At 36.4% G+C, this 20,025-nt stretch overlaps 2 protein-coding genes across 9 annotated transcripts in view; one reads left to right on the top strand and one right to left on the bottom strand.

Annotated features, from left to right (window-relative positions):
* Positions 1-941: 941 nt before the first annotated feature.
* On the top strand, positions 942-12,239 carry LOC104596492 (cyclin-T1-4-like). 7 transcript variants are annotated; one of them, XM_088895231.1, is made up of 9 exons: positions 1,040-1,180; positions 1,342-1,426; positions 1,767-1,966; positions 2,194-2,310; positions 3,077-3,158; positions 3,897-4,031; positions 4,150-4,325; positions 10,757-10,902; positions 12,012-12,239. In XM_088895231.1, the coding sequence occupies exons 3-9, from the start codon at positions 1,869-1,871 to the stop codon at positions 12,041-12,043; spliced, it is 786 nt and encodes a 261-aa protein (XP_088751357.1). In that variant the 5' UTR covers positions 1,040-1,180; positions 1,342-1,426; positions 1,767-1,868; the 3' UTR covers positions 12,044-12,239. The 7 variants fall into 7 exon arrangements, 4 of the variants coding, with proteins under 4 accessions (XP_010255980.1, XP_088751356.1, XP_088751355.1 ...); XR_016080636.1 differs by lacking the exon at positions 1,342-1,426 and adding an exon at positions 7,559-10,499 and having other exon boundaries at positions 942-1,180; positions 1,767-2,310; XR_016080638.1 differs by lacking the exon at positions 1,342-1,426 and adding an exon at positions 6,142-10,499 and having other exon boundaries at positions 942-1,180; positions 1,767-2,310.
* A 2,936-nt stretch (positions 12,240-15,175) lies between these two features.
* The window catches only part of LOC104596494 (glycoside hydrolase family 2 protein), a 64,792-nt gene continuing 59,942 nt past the window's right edge, over positions 15,176-20,025 (bottom strand). For both annotated transcript variants that reach the window (XM_088895228.1, XM_010257681.3), the window contains 3 exons: positions 16,657-17,325; positions 16,340-16,567; positions 15,176-16,245 (listed from right to left, as the gene is read on the bottom strand). In XM_088895228.1, the coding sequence (XP_088751354.1) occupies positions 15,448-16,245; positions 16,340-16,567; positions 16,657-17,325 (1,695 nt within the window). In that variant the 3' untranslated portion in view covers positions 15,176-15,447. The remainder of the gene's footprint in view (positions 16,246-16,339; positions 16,568-16,656; positions 17,326-20,025) is intronic.

The following is a 20,025-nucleotide window of genomic DNA, read 5'->3' as shown; positions in this document are numbered from 1 at the left end:
GGGAGGTTTTCATAAATCTATGAAACTATAAAAGGGTTTTAGTAAATGACCTATTTTTAATTAAAAATATTTATATATTTACTTTTTCACCCCGCATACATGCTAGCATGTCATACACAAGAAGCTTTAAAACAAAACGGGATCTGCTCCTCACACTTGGGTGCCTCACATGCGTGATGGGATCTGCTCTTCACAAATGGGCGCCTCACAGGCACATCCACCATGCATTAGGAACATCTTCCGTGAATAATAACCAATAAGTACGAGAGATGTTCTCAATGTGTGATAAAATGTGCGTGTGAGGCGCCAGGTGTGAGGAGGAGATCTGGTCTCCTCACATGCACATCCATTGTGCATTGAGAAAATTTCCCGTGAAATATAACTTATAAGTACGGGAGATATTTCCAATGCATGTAGGATGTGCGTGTGAGAAGCAGATTGGTCTACTATCCCAAGTTTTTTTTTTTTTTCACAATTAAACTTTTCTCTTATTACCAAATCCAACAAATTTGACACGTGCTCTGATCGGGAACTGAGAGACTTTAAACACCTACCCTCAGAAGTCAGAACAAATCCGAAAGAACGGGATATGCTCCTCACACTTGAGCGCCGCACATGCACATCCACCGTGCATTGGGAGCATCTCTCGTGAAAAATAACAGTACAAGATGTTTCCAATGCATGATGGTATGTGCGTGTGAGGCGCAGATCCGGTCTTAAATCCGAATTTCACAACACGCCCTCTACAGTACACTTCTACACGCGTGAAAGATTAACGGTCAAACATATAAGCTGTCGCGGCATCCACGATCCACCTCCGGTTCGCTTCATTTGGTGAGTGGACCGCTCCCAAATCGTTTTTGGTCCGCGAACAAACCTAAAAAGAAACCAGAGAAAGAAGAAACCTTGAAATTAGCAATGGATGATGATGATATTTATTTAGGTTGACACACCTTTCAGACGAGACTTCTTTTGTTGGTTAGTTGCCTTGTGGAAAACGTTTCGCCATTCTCTTTTTATCTTTACCATAGGCGATTAGGTGATCACAGAAGAGCAAACCCTATCTTAGTTCCTTCCCTATTCCAATCTTATAAATTCAATCTCAATTCATCAAATCAGATCTTACAGATTAGGTAGAAACTGAGGGGAGTTTCCGATCCTTCTTCTCTTGCCAAAAAGGGTATTTCGTTCTCGATTTTTTTTTTTGCTTTATTATGTGGATCATTTTGTTAAGGCATATATTTTCGTCTGATTCATCTGCCTTTCTGAATTCTTCAATTGAAGAGATGCAAAACAAATGTTTAAAATTCGTTGATTGATCATCGAATAAATCGTGTATAGGGTTCTTTGCTCGGTCTTTCGTCGATACATGGATTAACTGCTTGTTAAAGCGTCAATTTTGTTCTTCTGCGGAGGAACGCTTTGAGTATTCCCCCTTCTTTTTTCGTTTTACATCTGGATTAAGTAGATTACTAATTTCTCAAATTTATGATTTTTTTTTTAATATTGGCACCTTTATTCTGAAGTCACGTAAGTTGTCCTCGACGGGAACAGTGATTTTTTAGTCTCTTTTCCGAAGACATTATCTGTTCACACTCTCCTACCATTTTCTTTATTTGATTTGTTTTTTGGTTGTCTGGATTGTTTATATATGTTCTGTTTTATAATTTGAAGGAAATATGGGATATTGATTTTCATCCTTATGTTCTTAATTTCAATATAAATATATGACATCGAATTGACATTGATTGTCAACATGTTCGCAGGAATTTCTTGGTTAATGCTTCTATTTCAGACGGTGGTCTCTATAGCTTAGCAGAATATGTCTTTCTCACGGACATATCGGGGCCAAGGAGGCAATTTTCGAAATGAACATCGATCATCATTTTATAGAAACAACGATTACAACAACAGTTATAGCAACCATCGTGACTTCTCAAGGAAATTCAGAGACCACATTTATAAGGTCAGCAGTGATGAACCCTGTGTTGCTCCTTACATGAAGAAGAGAAAAATTTCAACTCTTACTTGGGAAGACAGCACGAGACATTATAGGCATCCCAACAAAATTGGCAATGACCCTTCAACCAGCAATAGTTCATATCATGCCCTACCTGATATGCATGCTCGTACATTTACAGCTTGTAAAAATGATCAGTTGAAATTGGATAACGAAGTGGTCTTTATGTCTAGGGATGAGATTGAGAGATGTTCCCCATCAAGAAAGGATGGTATTGATTCATTACGTGAAACACATCTAAGATACTCATATTGTGCATTTCTTCAGAATCTTGGAACACGACTAGAACTGTAAGCTTTCTATCTTGCATATATGTATTAACTAAGCAACTATTTTCTTAAAAGTCTCTGGTTAGGTTTTTTGAACCTTCACTGGTTTGTCTTTCCATGACTTAAGTTCTTATGGAATGGTTTAAGTCAAGGTTCTTTGCTTTGATTTTTGTTTTCTTCATCCTATGTATTTCTTTTATGTTCAACCAAAAGTTCTTTAGAGGGGGTGTTCACCAACATGTATGCTTTTGTTTTTCCTAACCAAAAGTTCTCCGGGAAAGGTGATTTGGAGAATGGACAAAGAGCAATATGCTGGTCAGTTTGGAAAGAGAGGAATGATAGAACCTTTCAGAATCAGGCTATGCCAGTTTAGAAAATATGCGGCAAAGTTGAGATAATTCTGATGAATTAGACCTCCATTCACAGCTATTCTGGGGCTTTAAGTTCAGTCATTTCCATAGTAATTGGGATAGGAATCATTTGGGATGAAAACTTTGCTCTGTAATATTTAATGTGTTGCTCATTTTTTTGTTTTGTTTCAGCCATTGTGGTTGTATTGGGAACCTTTCCTTTGTTTCTCTTCAGAATTAATGAAATCATCATCTTTAAAAAAAACATAAATAACTGCCACTTCAGCAAAATTATATTGCTTTTGCGTGTGGTAGTCCTTTTTTATTTGAAAAATGAAATCATACATACTTGCAAAAACCCCTTAATTTTCCTTTTTGTTTCTTAATATTGTATGATATGTTTACTCAAATAGATAATTGCTTTTCGTATTTTACAGGCCACAGACTACTATTGGAACTGCAATGGTCCTTTGCCACCGCTTTTTTGTTCGACGATCTCATGCTTGTCATGATAGATTTGTGAGCTTCCAGTTCCTTATGCTTTTCTCTTTCTCTCAAAGGGTGTTTTGAGGGCATATATTATTTTATGTTCATCAAGACACATAATGCTAGTGACTTTTCTTCCTAATTAAGTTTCATTCTAGAAGAAACGTCTCTTTTATAAGCTTGTTAGGGTTACTTGCATATTGCAAGAAAAATGTCCTTAGCTGGACCTCTCTATTACAGAGAGGTTTCTACAAATCTCAAAACTTAGGAAGTCTTTTTAATAGCTTAAATTCTTTGTTTGTATGCTTCTTTCTTTCCTTAGGTTCACAAGTTATGTTTCAGCAAAAGGAAACTTATGTATGCATCTTTTTTTTTTCTTATGAATAAGAGGGATTTTATTTCTTGGCAAGTTATATTTCCACATCATTTTTTGGCATTGCATCTCTTCTTATAATTCTTTTTTCCCCTTTCCTTCCATCTCTTCTTATAGACAAAAAGTTCTTTTTTTTCTCCTTTCCTTCCATCTATGTTCTACATTACATATTTTTTATAAATAATAATTGGTCTATAACTTATAGGTTTTATCATTGATTAGTTCTTCATTTAATAAAAATTGTTAGTTATTTTAATAATGTCTTTTGTCTTTCTTATTTTCTGATGATTTCACTACTCTCCGCATCTCTTCTTATAGTTCTTGGTTCTTGACTTGATTTTATTTCTTAGAGCTTATTTTATAAATTTTAATCAGTGTGGTTCTCATTTCATGTGCAGTTAATTGCAACAGCAGCTATATTCCTTGCTGCAAAGTCTGAGGAGACACCTTGCCCTTTGAACAATGTTCTGAAAGCATCTTGTGAAATTGGCTATAAGCAAGAATTTTCATCCTTTTCTTATCTGCTCCCTGTTGTAAGTATATAAAGACATTAGTGCTTTTGTTCCAATAATTTAGTTTCATCAGCATGAACCTTAAGGAAAATTCTATCCAGCCATTTCTCACTCTTTTTTAATATCTCTTATTGAGCAGGGCTGGTTTGAGCAGTATCGAGAAAGGGTGATTGAGGCTGAGCAAATGATACTGACAACTTTAGATTTTGAGCTCGATGTGCAGCATCCATATGTTCCTCTTACATCAGTGCTTAACAAATTAGGGTTTTCACAAACTGTTTTGGTGAATCTGGCGCTCAACTTGGTGAGCGAAGGGTAAGTTTGTTACAAAAAATCTTTTTTGTGTTTTATCTTTCTCTTTTTCTTGCACTAGATGCTAATAAGTTTTCTTGTCTTCGCTTAACATGATTGATCATGATTCATGTCAATGTTTAAAATCTTGGCTAGGTCTTCCTGACTTAACCAAGGTGAATGATTCTCAGGGTACCAAGATAGTGGCCATTTAAGCAATTTTGTCAAGTTGGTCTATTAATGCATTTTTCTTGAGCTATAGTTCCATGCTGTGCTTAGTCTCATGCAAAATAGGTCATGGGTTATGAGAATGCTTATGAACTGGAGTCTGGACAATGTGTATGGCAGTTGCATGTGGTTCTAATCCTGCTTTGCAGTCATTCATAGATGTGGAGAAGAAACTGTGAGCATTGAATCGGTCTGGAAGTCTATAATATTACTATGTAGCATTTCAATATTGGAACTGTTCTGATAATATTTTCTCTGTCCACTTCCACATTAAGCTTTCTGCTATTGCTCTGCCACTTTCGTTATTATAGATTACTTGGATCTGATTTAAATCTATGGCTGCATATTGCCCTATGGGCAGGCTGTATATTTGTTTTGTTTGATATCCTTGTAAATCTGTAAAGCTTCAAGACTTTAGTCTTCTTTTAGAAGACATAGGTTTTCTATGGTTACAAGTCTAATCATTAAAAGAGGAAAAGTCCTTTTTTTTGTCTTTTTTTTTTTGTGGCTCAGGTCCTTAAGTGTGTTGCAAGTAAATGGGTTCTCTTTTTACCTCTCTATGGTTCAGACTGAAAGACTTCACATTACTGTAGCTATCTATGAATTTTTCTTGTCAATGTTTTGGTCATTGGGGAAGATAGTTTGAATAGTATTTCCATGGTCCTTTTCTTTTATATGAAAACTTTCTGTTTTCTCTGCAAGTCATGATGGTTTCATGATCTCTAGTTGTTTTCTTTTCTTTTCTTGTTCTTTGTCTTTAATGAACCAAAATGGGCATTTTCTTCTTGGAGATTGATATTTAGTTGAAACGGCCTTTTATTTAGTTAGGACTTTACTAATTCCTGCTTGGAGTACTCTTATGATGTTTCCTAGTATCTTTTAAGTGTTCAGCTTTTAAAATGGAAGTCCACTGTTATTTTATCTCTAAGAGAAACGAAGAAAATTCTTCAATTACTTTAGCTATGCTAAAAGCAATCAATTGTGTGGTAGATGGACAATCTAAATCAGTGTATAACAACTAAAAAAGCTGTTCAACGGGAGAACGTTTCAGTTTGGGGGATTTTGCCAAAATATGGAATTAAGTACACACGCTACCTTGACCTGATTGTGTCTCCAAGTGTTGCCGTACTTCACCTGATTCTCAAAGACTCTTCAGTGCGACGTAAATCTGGGTTCAATGATTTTTCTAATGCTTGTGTCCCTGTTGGTTCTTCAGTTAAAATTTTAAAATTTTGAAAGGGATTTATTAGAGTATGGTTTCTATGCCATATGAATACCCTATTACAAAATGTTGATTAGGGATTATCATTGCTGGGGTGATTATGCATTGGTGATCAATCCACTCTCAAAAAAAAAAAAAAATAATAATAATAATAATAAAAATAACTTTGGCAACTTGTTCAAATTTTAATTATGAAATACAGATAAATTGAGGTTTTAACGGCAATTACTTGTACGCAGTGGCAAGTGCCTTTTTTCCTCTTCCTTTTGCATCTTCAAACTTACTTTTTTTGAGCTATTGGCTTAGTACTAATTTCCCCTGAAAGTAACTAGTTTACCTAGTTTTTCTGGTGTCGCATATTGATTTTTTGGCATGGCATATTAATTGCAGGGTCTTCACAACAATAGCGTGCTCACCTATATGATATTCTTAGCTGGCGGATTGATATGCTGTCCATGGAAAGTTTTGTTTTACATCTGAAGTTGAACTGCTGATATGTTGTGGATGTCTTTTACCTTGAAAATCTTTTACCAACTTGGTCACTGGTTATTGGTGATAACCTCAGAACCCTAAGGACCGGTTTTCTTATTTACGTACTTCTATATTATTGCTACTTTTTTTTTATAATTATAATTACTACTACTGCTACTACTACTACTACTACTACTACTTCCACCACCACCACTACTATTGTCATCAGCATCATCAGTATTACCATTATTTATTTATTTTTTGGATTGGTCCTCTGAAATCCTTGAAAATTGCTGTGTATAAAATTTGTAACCTGTCAGCAAGTGCACCAGTCTGGTGATCTCAACCAGACAAGTTATCCCCAGGATTGTCCATAATAAAAGTAATTGTTAAGATGCCCTAACCAATCCTAACCATTTGGTTGTTGTTATTACTATTACTATTACTATTACTATTACTATTACTATTACTATTATTATTATTATTATTTTTGTGGAAACAGCGAGATGATTGGGTGGATAGAATTATTTTTATAGATAAACATACCCGGTCTAACCCATTCAAGAAGTGACCCATAATTAGAGGCTCCAGATCAGTGGCAGTTATGCATCATTATTAGTTCTGGATAAGGCCTATTTTTAGTTTCAAAAGTTATTTTTACATACAGACAGACTTTCCTTTAATGTTTTACATAGTCCCTTTCCCATGGTTTGTGCATTTTACATAAGTGTAATATTATGCAGGTTCTTATCTCTTCTCCTTTTCCAAGCTTCCATCTTTATTCTTTAAAGTGCTTTCTGAAAAATATTTAATTTTTGTTTCCTCTGTACTGCGGCCTTTTTCAATAGTTTCAGGAAAGGTCAACTTGACTCAAAATTTTATACCTTAATATTGAAGTCATGGTAAAGTTCTGTCTACAGCTTTTTTTTTTTTTATGAAATTTGAACCTGGGCAAGAGAACTTTGGTGGAAGCTCCACCCAGTGACACAGGTTCTTTTAAGAATGATTTTAGAAAGTGATTGCAAAGGGTTTTTGAAACTTTGTTGGCTATTCTGCATTTCTGCTTGGCTTTAAATTGGCACTTGGCAGAAGAGCATACTGCAATTTTTGTGTGTTTAAGAAGGTTATAGGATATGTAGAGGGCATGGATATTACCGGACCATATAACTGAGATCCTTTTCCTACTTTCTTAAAAGCACAAGAAAAAAAAGAGTTGAAACTAGGGGAGGAGACTTCTTTTTAGTTTTTCACTTTCTTCTGAAAATTGACATGGCAGGCAAAGGTTAACACTATTGGTTGGAAATTTTTAATATATCTATTTTCTTCTTGTTTTCAGCTTTATATGTATGGGGGAGGATCAAGAAGTTCTAGAGGAATGAAGGAATTACTGGAAGGTTTTAATATTCACCATTCTACTCAGTTCTTATTGGAAGAATGCAACTCTTTCAATTTGATATTTTGGTGTCCAAGAAGGCAACCAGGCACTTGGAGCCTTGCAGATTTATCTCAAGCATGCAACTGGACATTTTGCTGACCCATTTTCCTTGAACTGGAAATGTGAATCACATTTCCATTTCTTATATGGAGTTGGCTGCACTAGACCGTATATGTGGAGATCTTATTCCTAGTTAATATCCACTGTTGTTTTCGGTTGTCCTACTTTTTACAAGTAGAAGAAAAAGAAGTTGAGAACCCATAAAAAACACTTTTAATAACTTAATTAAGAAGCAGAACAACAAAAAGGTTTATTTCTGTAGCTGTTTTTTTCCCAACTTTTTCAAATTAATTTTTTTAGACCTGTTAGCATATTGACTTTCTGGAAGTTCACATTTATGAAGTCTTTTTCTTCCTTTTTAGTCTAACATGGATGTACAATGTCCATGTTTATGGAACATGGTCAATTGCTTACAAGAGTTCCATGAACTCTTCAATTTGCCCTTTTATGTTTCCTTAATCTAGGTCTACATTGCACCCAAGTGTGCACATGGATGTGGTTTATTTGTTTAAGATTCAGACTTTTAAATCTCATAGATTAGGGTGCCAGGACACAACTATATGGTTAATATTATAATAGTTTAGGGCAATAGGGAATAGCTATATAGATAACATTATTTTTTTTTGATAAATATATAGATAATATTATAATAGCTTTCTCACACTAGAATTGTGTGCCTTCTTTCTGTTTATATTTTAGCTTTTGCATTGAACACTAATTCTGTATCTCATCCATGTTATGACAATATGGATATGCTGGTGTTTTTGAATGATGCTGGTAATGTCAAAGTTTATTATCAAGAACAGAGATGCCTTGAAGCCAAGGATATCCTTTCCCTTTGTCTCTCTCGTATGGAAGGTACATAGGTACATTATATGTTTAGATAGAAGCATGGGTACTTTTTCTGGGTAATCACCAGAAGAACTTCGAAATGTGTCACAGGGATTGTCCTAAAAGGCTAAATTCTAACATCAAGCAGCCCCATGGTTGGTGTATTACTTTTAGAGTATGGCCTTGACATATAAATTGAGTTCTCGCCATATAATTCCCATGATATCCTTAATTTGAATTATGTTTATCAAGAAAATAAAATATATTCTCTAAGATCAAGAACCTCATTTTTTGAGCCTCACTGAGTCCCATAATTCATAGGCATGCTGATTCCGACACTTGATGTGACATGTTATGTTGAAGATGTACTTGAATGAACTGGTGCATTTTTACAGACCATTTATATCTTCTAATTGTACAAGTATGACAAGTTTTGACAGCCAATTACTATGCATACAGGTCCATAAAAAATGCTTGTTTGGGAAATTCAGTCATTTGGCCATAAAATTTGCTTCTGCAAGCCTTGGACATTATTTAAAATATTAAAAAGCTTGAAAAGAAAAGGTTTCTTTACTATTGGAATATATTAAATAATAATATTATTTTACTTATATTTCATTTTAGTAAAATCTTTGGCCATTATTTACACGTCACAATTAATAAAGATGCTTTTATCTTGAGGGTATCACCACATCATGCAAGTCTTTTCAAAGGCAAAGTTTTTTTGTTAATCATTTATTTCAAGGTGGTGCTTACTCCAACTAAAATATGCACACACATAAACACACACACACACAGTGACCCAGTTTGTCTAACAAACAGCTAAGAATGATGCTTTGTTAAAAAAAAAGCTGTGTTAACTCTCAGAACGTTATTTATTTTGGTAATGTTTTCCTGGTTGAAAGGGATGTGTGTTTGTATTTTTAGTGACTTCTGGATTAAGGGGGAGTTCTATATTTGTAAACCCATGTGTTCACTGTCATACATGTGTATTCAACCCCTCTCATGTATGGTCAGTTTCCTCAGCTTCCTTGTATGGCATACCCTTGTTCCCACAAAGATAGCTTTATGTTTTTTGCTTTTTGTACAGCATATTTGATCCTGATGGTCAGCCACTTTCTTCCAGAAAGAAGATATGACCAGCATGTGTTTCCTTTGCTGGAAAGCATGGAGCCAGTAAACCATCTTCTCATTCATTGCCTCTTTGGGTGCATGAAACCACTTCATTGGTTTCATTTGGGTTTTGATATGGTGTTTCTGAAAGTTAGTGAGGTTGTTGGAATTTGACCTTGGATAGATTCGAGACCAAGGTGTAGGATAATTAATGGATTCCTTCCATTTGCCACATATTAGTTGTTGTTCTACAAGCAAGGAAATGATTGCGCACATTTTTTTGAAGGCTCTTACATTTTAAGGAGGACAATAGAAGTATGGGCATTACTGCAGTTTTGGTTTTCATGTTTGCCTGACTTGTGAGATATCGCATTCGCGTAGTGTGACTGGGATGAGTCAGTTTTTAGTTCCAGTCAGTTTTTGCTTTTGGCTCTTGTCTTTCTGGAATATATGAACATGTGAAACTCACTTGCATTTTAGGGTTTTCCCCAGTATATGGCAATGCAGATTTTAATATATGAATTTATCCCCAAAAGTAACCTGCATAATGATTGCAATGAGCTTGAAAGCATGCATGTTGGCATGCCTCTTTATATCATATCGTTGGGCAGAAGATTCCCAGCATCCATTTCATGAAGTTTGTGTACTTGTTATGAATCGCAATATCCTGTTACCTTTCCCAATGAATTGTGTGCGGCTTGCTGGAGAGGGAATACACCTGGAGCTGATGCATTATTCCAAATGGTACACATATTTGCTGTAGTTTTGGCACTTTGCCAGCGTTTCTGCAGAAGGTTTCTTTGGAAATTGTTCAACCTGGTTGCTGCAATTTTAGTTGGTAAGGAAAAGATTGCTTGAGAAGTTTTTGCTTTGCTTACAAGAAATCTGTATTTCATTATTTAGATTTATTTATTTTTCTGAAACTGATACTGATTGTGTTCATGTGGAAATACCTTGTACAAGATATTGCTTGTTCGTTTCTAGTGTTGCTGCAGACTGTTGGTTTGGCTATTGATTTTACTTTTTATTTCCATCTGTGTGATCTTCTAATGCAATTGAATGTATGGAGTCCAATGGAAATGTATTTTTTGGCAGGCTTAGAAGTTCACTCTGGCTTCAATTTAAGCCACATCATATTGCAGCTGGAGCTGCATATCTTGCTGCTAAATTCCTCAATTTTGATCTTTCTTCTCAACGAAATATGTGGCAGGAGTTCCAAACTACTCCCTCTATTCTTCAAGGTATTTTTTTTGTTTATATTCCGACACCCTTTGTCTTGCTTTTACTTGCATTAACTACCATTTTTATATTCCGACACCTTTTGTCTTGCTTTTACTTACATTAACTACCATTTTTGTATGGTCTGAGATTTCTCTGGAATGATCACGGACCATACTATATGGGTTTACTGGGGTATTGGAGTGTGTCTATATATGTTCTTTCTTTGATCAGTAACAATCAGGATTTTTATTAGATAGCTTAAATGTATGAATAACGTACAAGAGCCATGTGAGAAGAACTGCAAACGAGATAGGTCTGTCAACTGCAAACGAGAAGAACTTGTTCTGAGCAAAGTTGTGAACCCATGTGACTGAGGGTGTTGGAATTTTCCAACAGTTTGTATTATGCTTTTTAATTTATAAGTGGAATCCTTTTGCTGATCCAAAAAAAAAAAAGTACCAGAGCCATGTGCCCTACACCTCATTGTAGGCTATCCTGCCAACTTCCCTCTCTACCCTATGTAGGGGCTTCACCACATTTGTAAGTCTACCGAATTGCTTTGGCTCTTCAAAGGTGCCAACTAACTTGCTGTAGACTCCAGCTTGTTTTAGCAAAGACCAGATCAAATCTTTGCCTTCTCCAGGGTTTTTTTTTTGGTGGTGGTGGGGGGGGGGTATGACTTTTATGGGTTTGGGGGAAGGCTACCCCCATTGTGTAGCCCATTTGCTTATTAAAAAAATAAAATGAAAATTGGACAGACCTTCCATGATGAGTTTCTCAAATTGATCTCCGGTTAAGAATCATCTTCTCCTCAATATTGGCTCCATAAAGAGCCCTATTCGCTGCTTATTTGGAAATCCCTGTTTGGGTAGTTATCAATCAAGTAAAAAGTTAAGAAATTGGTTATTGGAAGCCACAGGGTATTGACATTATAGGAGAACAGTACAACTTCATTGAAAATTTTTGTCAACATGGCAAAAATAATTTCTCGTCCTCTTGAAATTCTATTTGCATCTGGAATGTTCTTTATATTTTCACCTTTCTATACATCCAGTGATATTTTTGTTAAGAAAATTTTCAGAGGTTGCCTGTTCAATCATTTTTAACTTGTCTATTCTTTGTAATGCAGATGTGGTCCAGCAATTAATGGAGCTTTTCTAGAACAGACAATTATACTTAAAATACATGATAATTAGTGTAAGATAAGCATCCATTGTTTTATTAAATTAAGATTATACACCTTCAGAATCAATGACAATAGATAGGTTTTCTTTTTCACAAAGTTACGTATGAGAATGTGTATGTAGAGATGAAGCATTATTATTGATTGCACTGGCTTTAACTGTTACACACCAAAGGAGTCTGTTAGAGGTGGGACAATGGCTCTTGCACAAGTAGTAATCAGTTTATTGAATTACATTAAGGCCCTGTTTGGTTCGTGGGAATAGTGGGAATAGGGGTCTGGAATTGGAATTGGAATGGGTTATTTCGATTCCAACTGTTTGGTTGGGTGGAATCGGAATCCTATTCCCATTCCTGATGGAATTCCCATTCCCTTGGGAATGAAATCTTATTCCTGTTCATCTCAATTCCAAACAGACTATGGGAATGGACCATTACAATTCTGATTTCGACTGTGAACCAAACGGACTCTAAGTTGTGCACTTGTGCTGAAAGGCACTCTAATTTCCATTCAATTTCCTTCAACTACACTACTTTCGAAGTCGTTTGTTTTCTCGTCTTGTCCACGCATTAAAGTGGCCCAAGGTTATTTTGAATTTCAATTTTTCTTAGGGGAGTGCCTGCCAGCCACTCCCATGTTCACTCGGACCGTTCTCCAAATTTAACAACGATGATTGTAGTGATGAAAATGTTTAAATACCCTAAGGCTTAAGCTGATGACCGTTTGAATGTAATTTTATTGGGTTCGTCTACGATGCCAAAAGGATATGATACCGGAAAAATTTGTGACCAATCAACCGATATTATAAAAGTGGTAACCAGTGGGTTTTCCTTCCGGTATTACGAATCCTTTTTTTTTCCCCCAAAACGTACCAGCATTTCAGTCCATTTTTCCATGATAAAACATTTAGGCCCCGTTAACATTTCAGTAAGTTATTTATCCAGGTAAATGCATTTATCCAGGTAATTGTTTCTGAGAAAAGATTTATTCGGGTAAGTGTATGTATTCATGTTTTTTTATTTTTCATGTAAATAATGCAAGAATCATTTTATCCATAAAAATCCATTATTATAAGAGGTATTTTTCTCCCTTTCAAGTGTTGATAACTTTTCCTCAAAGTGGCAAAGTTATTTACCCACCTAGGACCCCTTGTATTATGGGTTCAGTGACAAAGACCCCCTTATATTTTAATTTGCAAGAAAGACCCCCCTGAACTTTTACAGTGCGACAAATATCCCCTTGACTGTTAAGTGTGATGATGGAAGATGTTAAAATTCTAAAATACCCCCACTAAATTTTCTCTACTTTATTTTTTTTGCCGTTGTAAAATCTCTACGCACATATGTATATATATATAACTGTTGTTTTATCATTCCAGACATTGAACCCCATTCTTTTATCCAAATTACCACATTACAAACAACAGAAGACATGGCTTATTTGTTCAGAAAACATTTGGCCAAGGTTCAAAATATTGTTATGTATCAGCCTGTATCGGTCGATATGTATTGTATCGTGGCCTTTTCGATATGTCTCTACACGGAGTGTTTTAGGGGGGGTGCTTCGGATCAGGCCATGGTTCAAAGGGTAATCGGGCCTTAAACTGACCCCTTTGAACTAGATTTGAAAAAAATAAAAAAAACGCCAATACTGGTCAATACGCCGGTAACTGCATCGATACTTTGAACCTTGCATATGGGTTTTCGTAGAAGTTCTCCTCAAAATTGCTACCGTTCTCATCATCTGGCTTTCAGTTTTCCAGACGCTTGTGGCGACAAGACTTTTAGACTGAGACACAGTGCTTCAGCTTCAACCCCTCCAGCAAGGCCTAGTGACACCTTTTGAACGTTCAGAATGTACAAACAAACCGTCAGACCCAACAATGGTGGCATCTGTCCAATCAAATCCAAGAAAGTTGCAGGTCATGTCCTTGTTGCACCACCGGTCTAAAAGATGGGTTGTCTCAAGAAGATGGTGGCACCCATCTCAAGAAGATGGGTTGTCTCAAGAAGATGGTGGCACCCATCTCAAGAAGATGGGTTGTCTTGAGATCATCTTGATATATTATATATTAGATTAACTCCAATACCCAAATGTTGAAATGAAAGAAGTTCAAAAGATTTTGGGCGTGTTGCTAATCGGTTTTGATTTATGTTATTTTTCTTACCCATTCAACTTGTTCAGAATTCAAGAAGTACTTTCTTGATAATCCAGAAATTCGGATTTTTGAAGCCATGATCTATATATCATTTGATTCGTGTAGTATTGCATATACAGAATATTTTTTCAATCTGGTGGAGACCGGAGAGTGCTTCCAAGTCCCAACACCCAATTCGTTACTTCAAGTTTTAGCCTATTAGACCTCTATTGGGGAACTATTTTTTGTCCTCATCTCTTTTTTTTTTTTTTTTAATTTGTAAGCCTTAGACAGGTTAATGGTCCTGTATCCCAAACCTAGGATTTTGACACAAAATTGATGTAGCCGATTCCTTTGAGTTAGGATAAGGCTTACACGATGATGTTTGTTCTGTGAGCCCAAAACTATGCAATCGGTTATTACCATTTCAATGGGTTTAATGGCAACTGGGGCAAAATGTTGCGTTGTAAACCATCGTCGTCACTTTGGTTTCGGGGCAAACATTCAAGTAAGAATAGTACAAAGTGTAAATAAAAGTAAGATGATTTGATAAATTAAAAATTAAAGAAAAAGATAAATTAGATTAGGGTAATTCGAACATTTAAAATATTTTATACATGATTCAGAATCTTTTTCGAAGTTAACTGATGGAACGTTAATAGAGAGGGTCTTTGTCTAATGGCTAAAGTTCATGGGGGTCTTTATTGCAAATTAAAGTATAGGAAGGTCTTTATCACTAAGCCCATAGTACAAGGGGGTCCTTGTAATTTACCCAAATTTAAAACTAAAGACGATTATGCAATATGCAATGTCTTACGTTGCTTGATACTCAAAATATTTTAGATGCATTCGTAATCGTAGGGGAGTGATGATTGAACGTTAGTAGCTCACCTCTGGTCACGGGGATAAAAAAAATTGGCAGGGGTTCTCAAAAAAATATGAAAAACAGAGAAGAAAAGGGAAAGTCGCATCATAGATGAACAGACCATTATCTTTATTAATTAACAGAAAATAATACAGAGAAAGTAAGGTTCTCACAAATTGACAGCAATATCTTTATTTCCCAATAGTTAATGATTGTTCATTACAGAATGGCATCCTTAAAACAAAAAAGAAGTCTCCAGGAGAAGAATTTTCTTCTGACTAGTAACATTTGAACCATCCCAAGCAATAGTCTAGCTTGTAAAGAAAACGATATCTTTCTAGTGAAATTTGCAACTGCAATTGGCCATGACCCAAAAGGAATCAACAGACAGAGTGCTCATTATGGTAATTCCAGCCTCGAAGGGTGACACGGGGAGTCACCCCTGGTGGTACCTCGAAAGAAATAGTGATGGGCATAGTCTCACCTGGCACCAATGAGAAATAGTTATCAGAATAATGGACTGGGAGAATTCTCGTGTCTTCCCCTTCTTTTCCTTCCTTCCGTGCAGCATGGACAGAGAAATGGAGGAAGAAAGCAACACCCGAGTCATTCCCATTCATTTCCACAACTCTCAAACCATCATCTGCCCTTGAGAAATGTCTATAGATCCTCTGCAAAAATCCAACTTCACGTCTCTCCTCTGACCATCCTTGTAATGGTTCCATCATATGCATTTCATAATCATTACCAATTTGTTCATCTGCCACATTACTCTTGTATATTAGACTTTTGTTGGTTGGCTTCTTAGACGTGTTCTCCACGTTCATTTGAATCTCGTAAGTAGACCCCTTGATGAGGACTTTTGATGTTATCTTGAGGGGTATTTTCTTTTTCCTATATGGCTCCAACAATTTATAGTCTCCACCAGGCAGATGCAACCAATAAAAGTTCCTAGAAAGAATGCCATAGTCTGATGCGTTAAATAGCTTGAGAAGAAGAAAATAGACTGGCTTAGGATTTTTGGATTTTGGATACTTCATCTCAATTATGGGTAAAGTTCTCTTAGGCGGAACTGAAAGTTTCTCAGTAACCTTGTAGTATGGACATGTTCCTTCTAGATCCCACACTGAAGCTTCTACTGCTACATCGGATAATTCATCCGAGGTGGTGTTCACAACCTGCTTAAGGAAGAAACTACAATTAACACTCTTCAAACCTAACAAGGGTTTTGAGCCTGTTACTTTATTAAAATAGCAGCCACATACAAGTTACCTCTATAAAATATGTTGCTAGATTGAGCTGGACATGAATCGGTTCTGCAGCACACCGACAGCCATAGAAACCTGCTGTTTGGTCATGGAGATGATCATAAAATTGACCTCGCAGACCTGTCCAAGGATTCTGAGTTTTCCAAATTAGAACACCTGTGTATTTGGTCCACATACGAGAAGTCCAGCCCTCCAGTAAAGCTCTATATTGGATGTAGTTAACAAGTTGTGCCTGATCATAATTATGCAAGTCAATAAGAACTGGAAACAGGAGGCAAATGTGTAATCTGCACGTAGAGATAATATTCTTTTCTTTGTTACCTTTTCACAGAAATCATCAAGATCCTTTGGGGAGCCATACAATTCAATCTGATCATGAACCAGTGATGGCTTTGAATAGGGAATATATTTATGATATTCCCATATAGGGTTTGAGATTTCTTCTGTATAACCATTAGATAGCTTTTTCAGCAATGGAATTTGCCACCCTTCTGGAGGCATTGTTGCTCTTATGGTAGCTGCAACGGGCATGCCCACGGAACCAACCTCCGGGTTGAACCCATAATTGTAGAAACTGTCCTTGAAGAAATCTTCAGGATTCTGAATTTCATAAGGCCCATCAGTGAAATCTCCCTTTCCATCTGCAAAGCCGTCCCACATAGATCCTTGAATGTAAATACGAGTACCATCAAGATATTGACTAGGATCTTCAGATGTCATAGGTAAATCTTCTAAGGCATTTCTTGTTTCACTTAAGCTTTGAAAATATGGATGAAGCTTCAGGTCATTTTTCAATGCTGTGTTAATATCATCTGGGGGAGTTTGTTCATTCCCACCAACCCAAAGAGCAAGACTGGGATGATTCCTCAGGAGCTTGATGGTGTCCCTGGAACATAACATGAAAAGGTCATGGTCCAGTGGACCATTTGGGTTTGATACAGGGATACCTCGTCCATCACAATCTCCTGTGATCCAGAATTCTTGCCACACCTGCAAGTTTGGATCAGCTATAGACACAATTGTAGAAGTATAATGCGTACCATTTAATTCATGTAGGGTTAACATTATAACAAACGTTGATAAAAAATTAAAACCACTTTGAGTACAAAATTTATTTCACAGGCAAAACAGGAGAATACATGATGCCAATTTACTTCACTGATAAAAAAAAATGATGTCAATTTACTTTTAAGTAAATTTGCAAAGGTAATTGACAAGAGATATAGAAAATAAGAAATAGTAAACTGTAAACCTCAATTATCCATCCTTAAAGTTAAAATTTCAAGCTAGTGTTGCTATAAAAATGCTTATCTAAAATAAAAGTAATAATTTTTAGGGAAAGCACTATAGGTAAATAGGTCATAATAGATGTATGGCAAGGACTCAGAGAAACATCTAAATAAATAGTTTAAAAAAGATGATGCATAAGTGAGCAACTTATGCATAATTAAAGAACAGTAACAATTAAAGAACATAGAAGAGTTTGACAATGGGAAGAAAGAGGTAAACATAAAGTAATGATGTTCGGTTTCCTTTCCTATTGTCCAAATTTTGTCATGTTTAGTTCTGTTACCTGCTGTACTACCATCAAGGCCTCAAGGGTGTCAGTCTAATTCCTTGACATTCCTTAGAAAGATTTAGGTATTTTGATCACCAAGTTAAAAGGTCTCTTGATCAAATTACTAGCTTATTTGAAAGAGTACAGCAGGTAACAGAACTAAACATGACAGAATTTGGACAATATGAAAGGAAACCGAACATCATTACTTTATGTTGACCTCTTTCTTCCCTTTGTCAAACTCTTCTATGTTCTTTAATTGTTACTATCCTAAAGGTTTACAGATTGGCTTGAAATGTCCCGTTAGTTCCAGGGTTTGTGCCATATTAGTTGGATATGTAACATTTGGTATCAGAGCCTACCCCCCAACCCCAGGTTCAAATCATAGGAGTCACATGGGAGAAGGGTTACCTAGAATAGAATTGTTGGAATAGTTTAGTTTGTTATTCTGTTTAGTTTATTTTCTGTTTACTATGTTAAAATAGTTCGGTTTTATCTTGTTTATGTACTGTAAGTACCATAGGGGCATAAGAGTCTTTTTCCCTTCTTTTAAGTGACGCCCTATATATAATAAAATATTCTGGCGCTGCCAGAACTGATAGTCTCTCCAAAAACTCTCTTCTCTTCTCCCATCTCTCTTCTCTCTCTCTCCTCTTCTTCCTATTTCTTTTATTCTTTCTCTGCTACTATGGTATCAGAGCGGTTCTACTGGGTGTGAGAGCAGACCGAACAAGTCTTTTCTTCTCCATCTTGCTGTCTTCTCCAGACTGGAGTAAGAAAAGGCAACCTACGACTGATACAAAATTTAATTCTTCTCCTTTTCTCTTGGTTGTGTACCAAGGAAAAAAAAAACAATGAATCAAGACTGCTGAGTGCTATCAGAGAAGTTGTGAGGTTCTAACCTCTTTTCTATGGATCGTGTGATCCTGTACCTGAAAATGGAACACCTGTAGATCATGGATGACCTATTTTTTAACCTTTTTGGTGTGACGGCACTGTTTAATGACCCCTCCTGGTAGTTGGTGTGTTTAGATGATATGAAAGTTTGGTGGATTGTAACTGTTAAGGCTGTACAGCACTGAAATCAACATAAAAAAAATCCTTTTTGGAGAATTAAAGCTGGTCTGTATTCAGACTGTGTCCAGATTGCAGTGTGTGCATGTGGGCTGTATCTCTGGTGTGTTTCTAGGACTGCTTTTTGGTATCAGGAGGGGTCTTAGGGTGTGTGTTGAGGCCGAATAGTGAACTAAACATGTCTTCTGAGAATTCTGCAACTTTTGGGATTCCTGGAGGTCAAAACGGAATGAGTGGGGGCTGGATATGAGTTTCCCCATGGCTGTAATTTCCTTTGATGGACTAAATTACCTTGAATGGTCCAGGGGAACTAAACTCTATAATACTACTAGGGGGAAGATAAGAGTATGTTAATGGTAAAGTGAAGGAACCAAAGACTAAAGGTGCTGAACATGACAGGTGGAACCAAGAGAATAGTATGATGATGTCATGGCTCTTAGTTTCCATATTGCCACAAGTAAGGAAGACATTTATGTGGGATGAAACAACTTGTGAAAAATGGGAGAAAGCAAAATCTACCTATTTGGAGTAGAGGCATTATGCAAAGATATACCAATTGCAAGCTGAATCCTCTACTTGCAAGCAGAGGGAGAGAAGTTTCTCAATGTATTAATCAGACTTGACATCAATTTGGAAGGAACTGGATCATTATCAAAGTGTGGATTGGAAATGTGATGAAGACGCAAAGGCCTACAAGTCACTTGTCTCCCAACAACGAGTATTTGCTTTTCTTTTGGGGATGAACCAAATGTATGAGTCTATTTGAGTACAAATCTTGGGCAGTAAAGACTTACCTTCAGTCCAGGAGGTTTATGCCTTAGTTTAGTCTGAAGAGATTAGAAGAAGTGTGATGAATTGTGTAGAGGGGGAGCCAGTTGCATTGGCAGTACAGGGGAGTACAAGTGCAAATGGCGGGGGCTCTTTTAAGAAGGGTGATTTACAAAAGAGGGTAGATGACAAAGACAAACTTTGATGCACTCACTGTCAGAAGTCTAGGCACACTGGAGACACATGTTGGGATCTCCATGGGAAGCCTAAGTGGGCTCAGGAATTAAGTA

This window comes from Nelumbo nucifera, chromosome 1 (genome assembly GCF_055504915.1).
Source record: "Nelumbo nucifera cultivar China Antique chromosome 1, China Antique-T2T, whole genome shotgun sequence".
Classification (NCBI taxonomy): Eukaryota; Viridiplantae; Streptophyta; class Magnoliopsida; order Proteales; family Nelumbonaceae; genus Nelumbo; species Nelumbo nucifera.
This window is presented reverse-complemented; position numbering and strand designations above follow the sequence as displayed.

Excerpts from the sequence above, each read along its gene's own strand:
- LOC104596492 (XM_010257678.3), top strand. The coding sequence starts at position 1,823 with ATGTCTTTCTCACGGACATATCGGGGCCAAGGAGGCAATTTTCGAAAT. Across the intron at positions 2,311-3,076 it reads CTTGGAACACGACTAGAACT|GCCACAGACTACTATTGGAA; the intron begins GTAAGCTTTCTA and ends CGTATTTTACAG. Across the intron at positions 4,032-4,149 it reads TTTCTTATCTGCTCCCTGTT|GGCTGGTTTGAGCAGTATCG; the intron begins GTAAGTATATAA and ends CTTATTGAGCAG.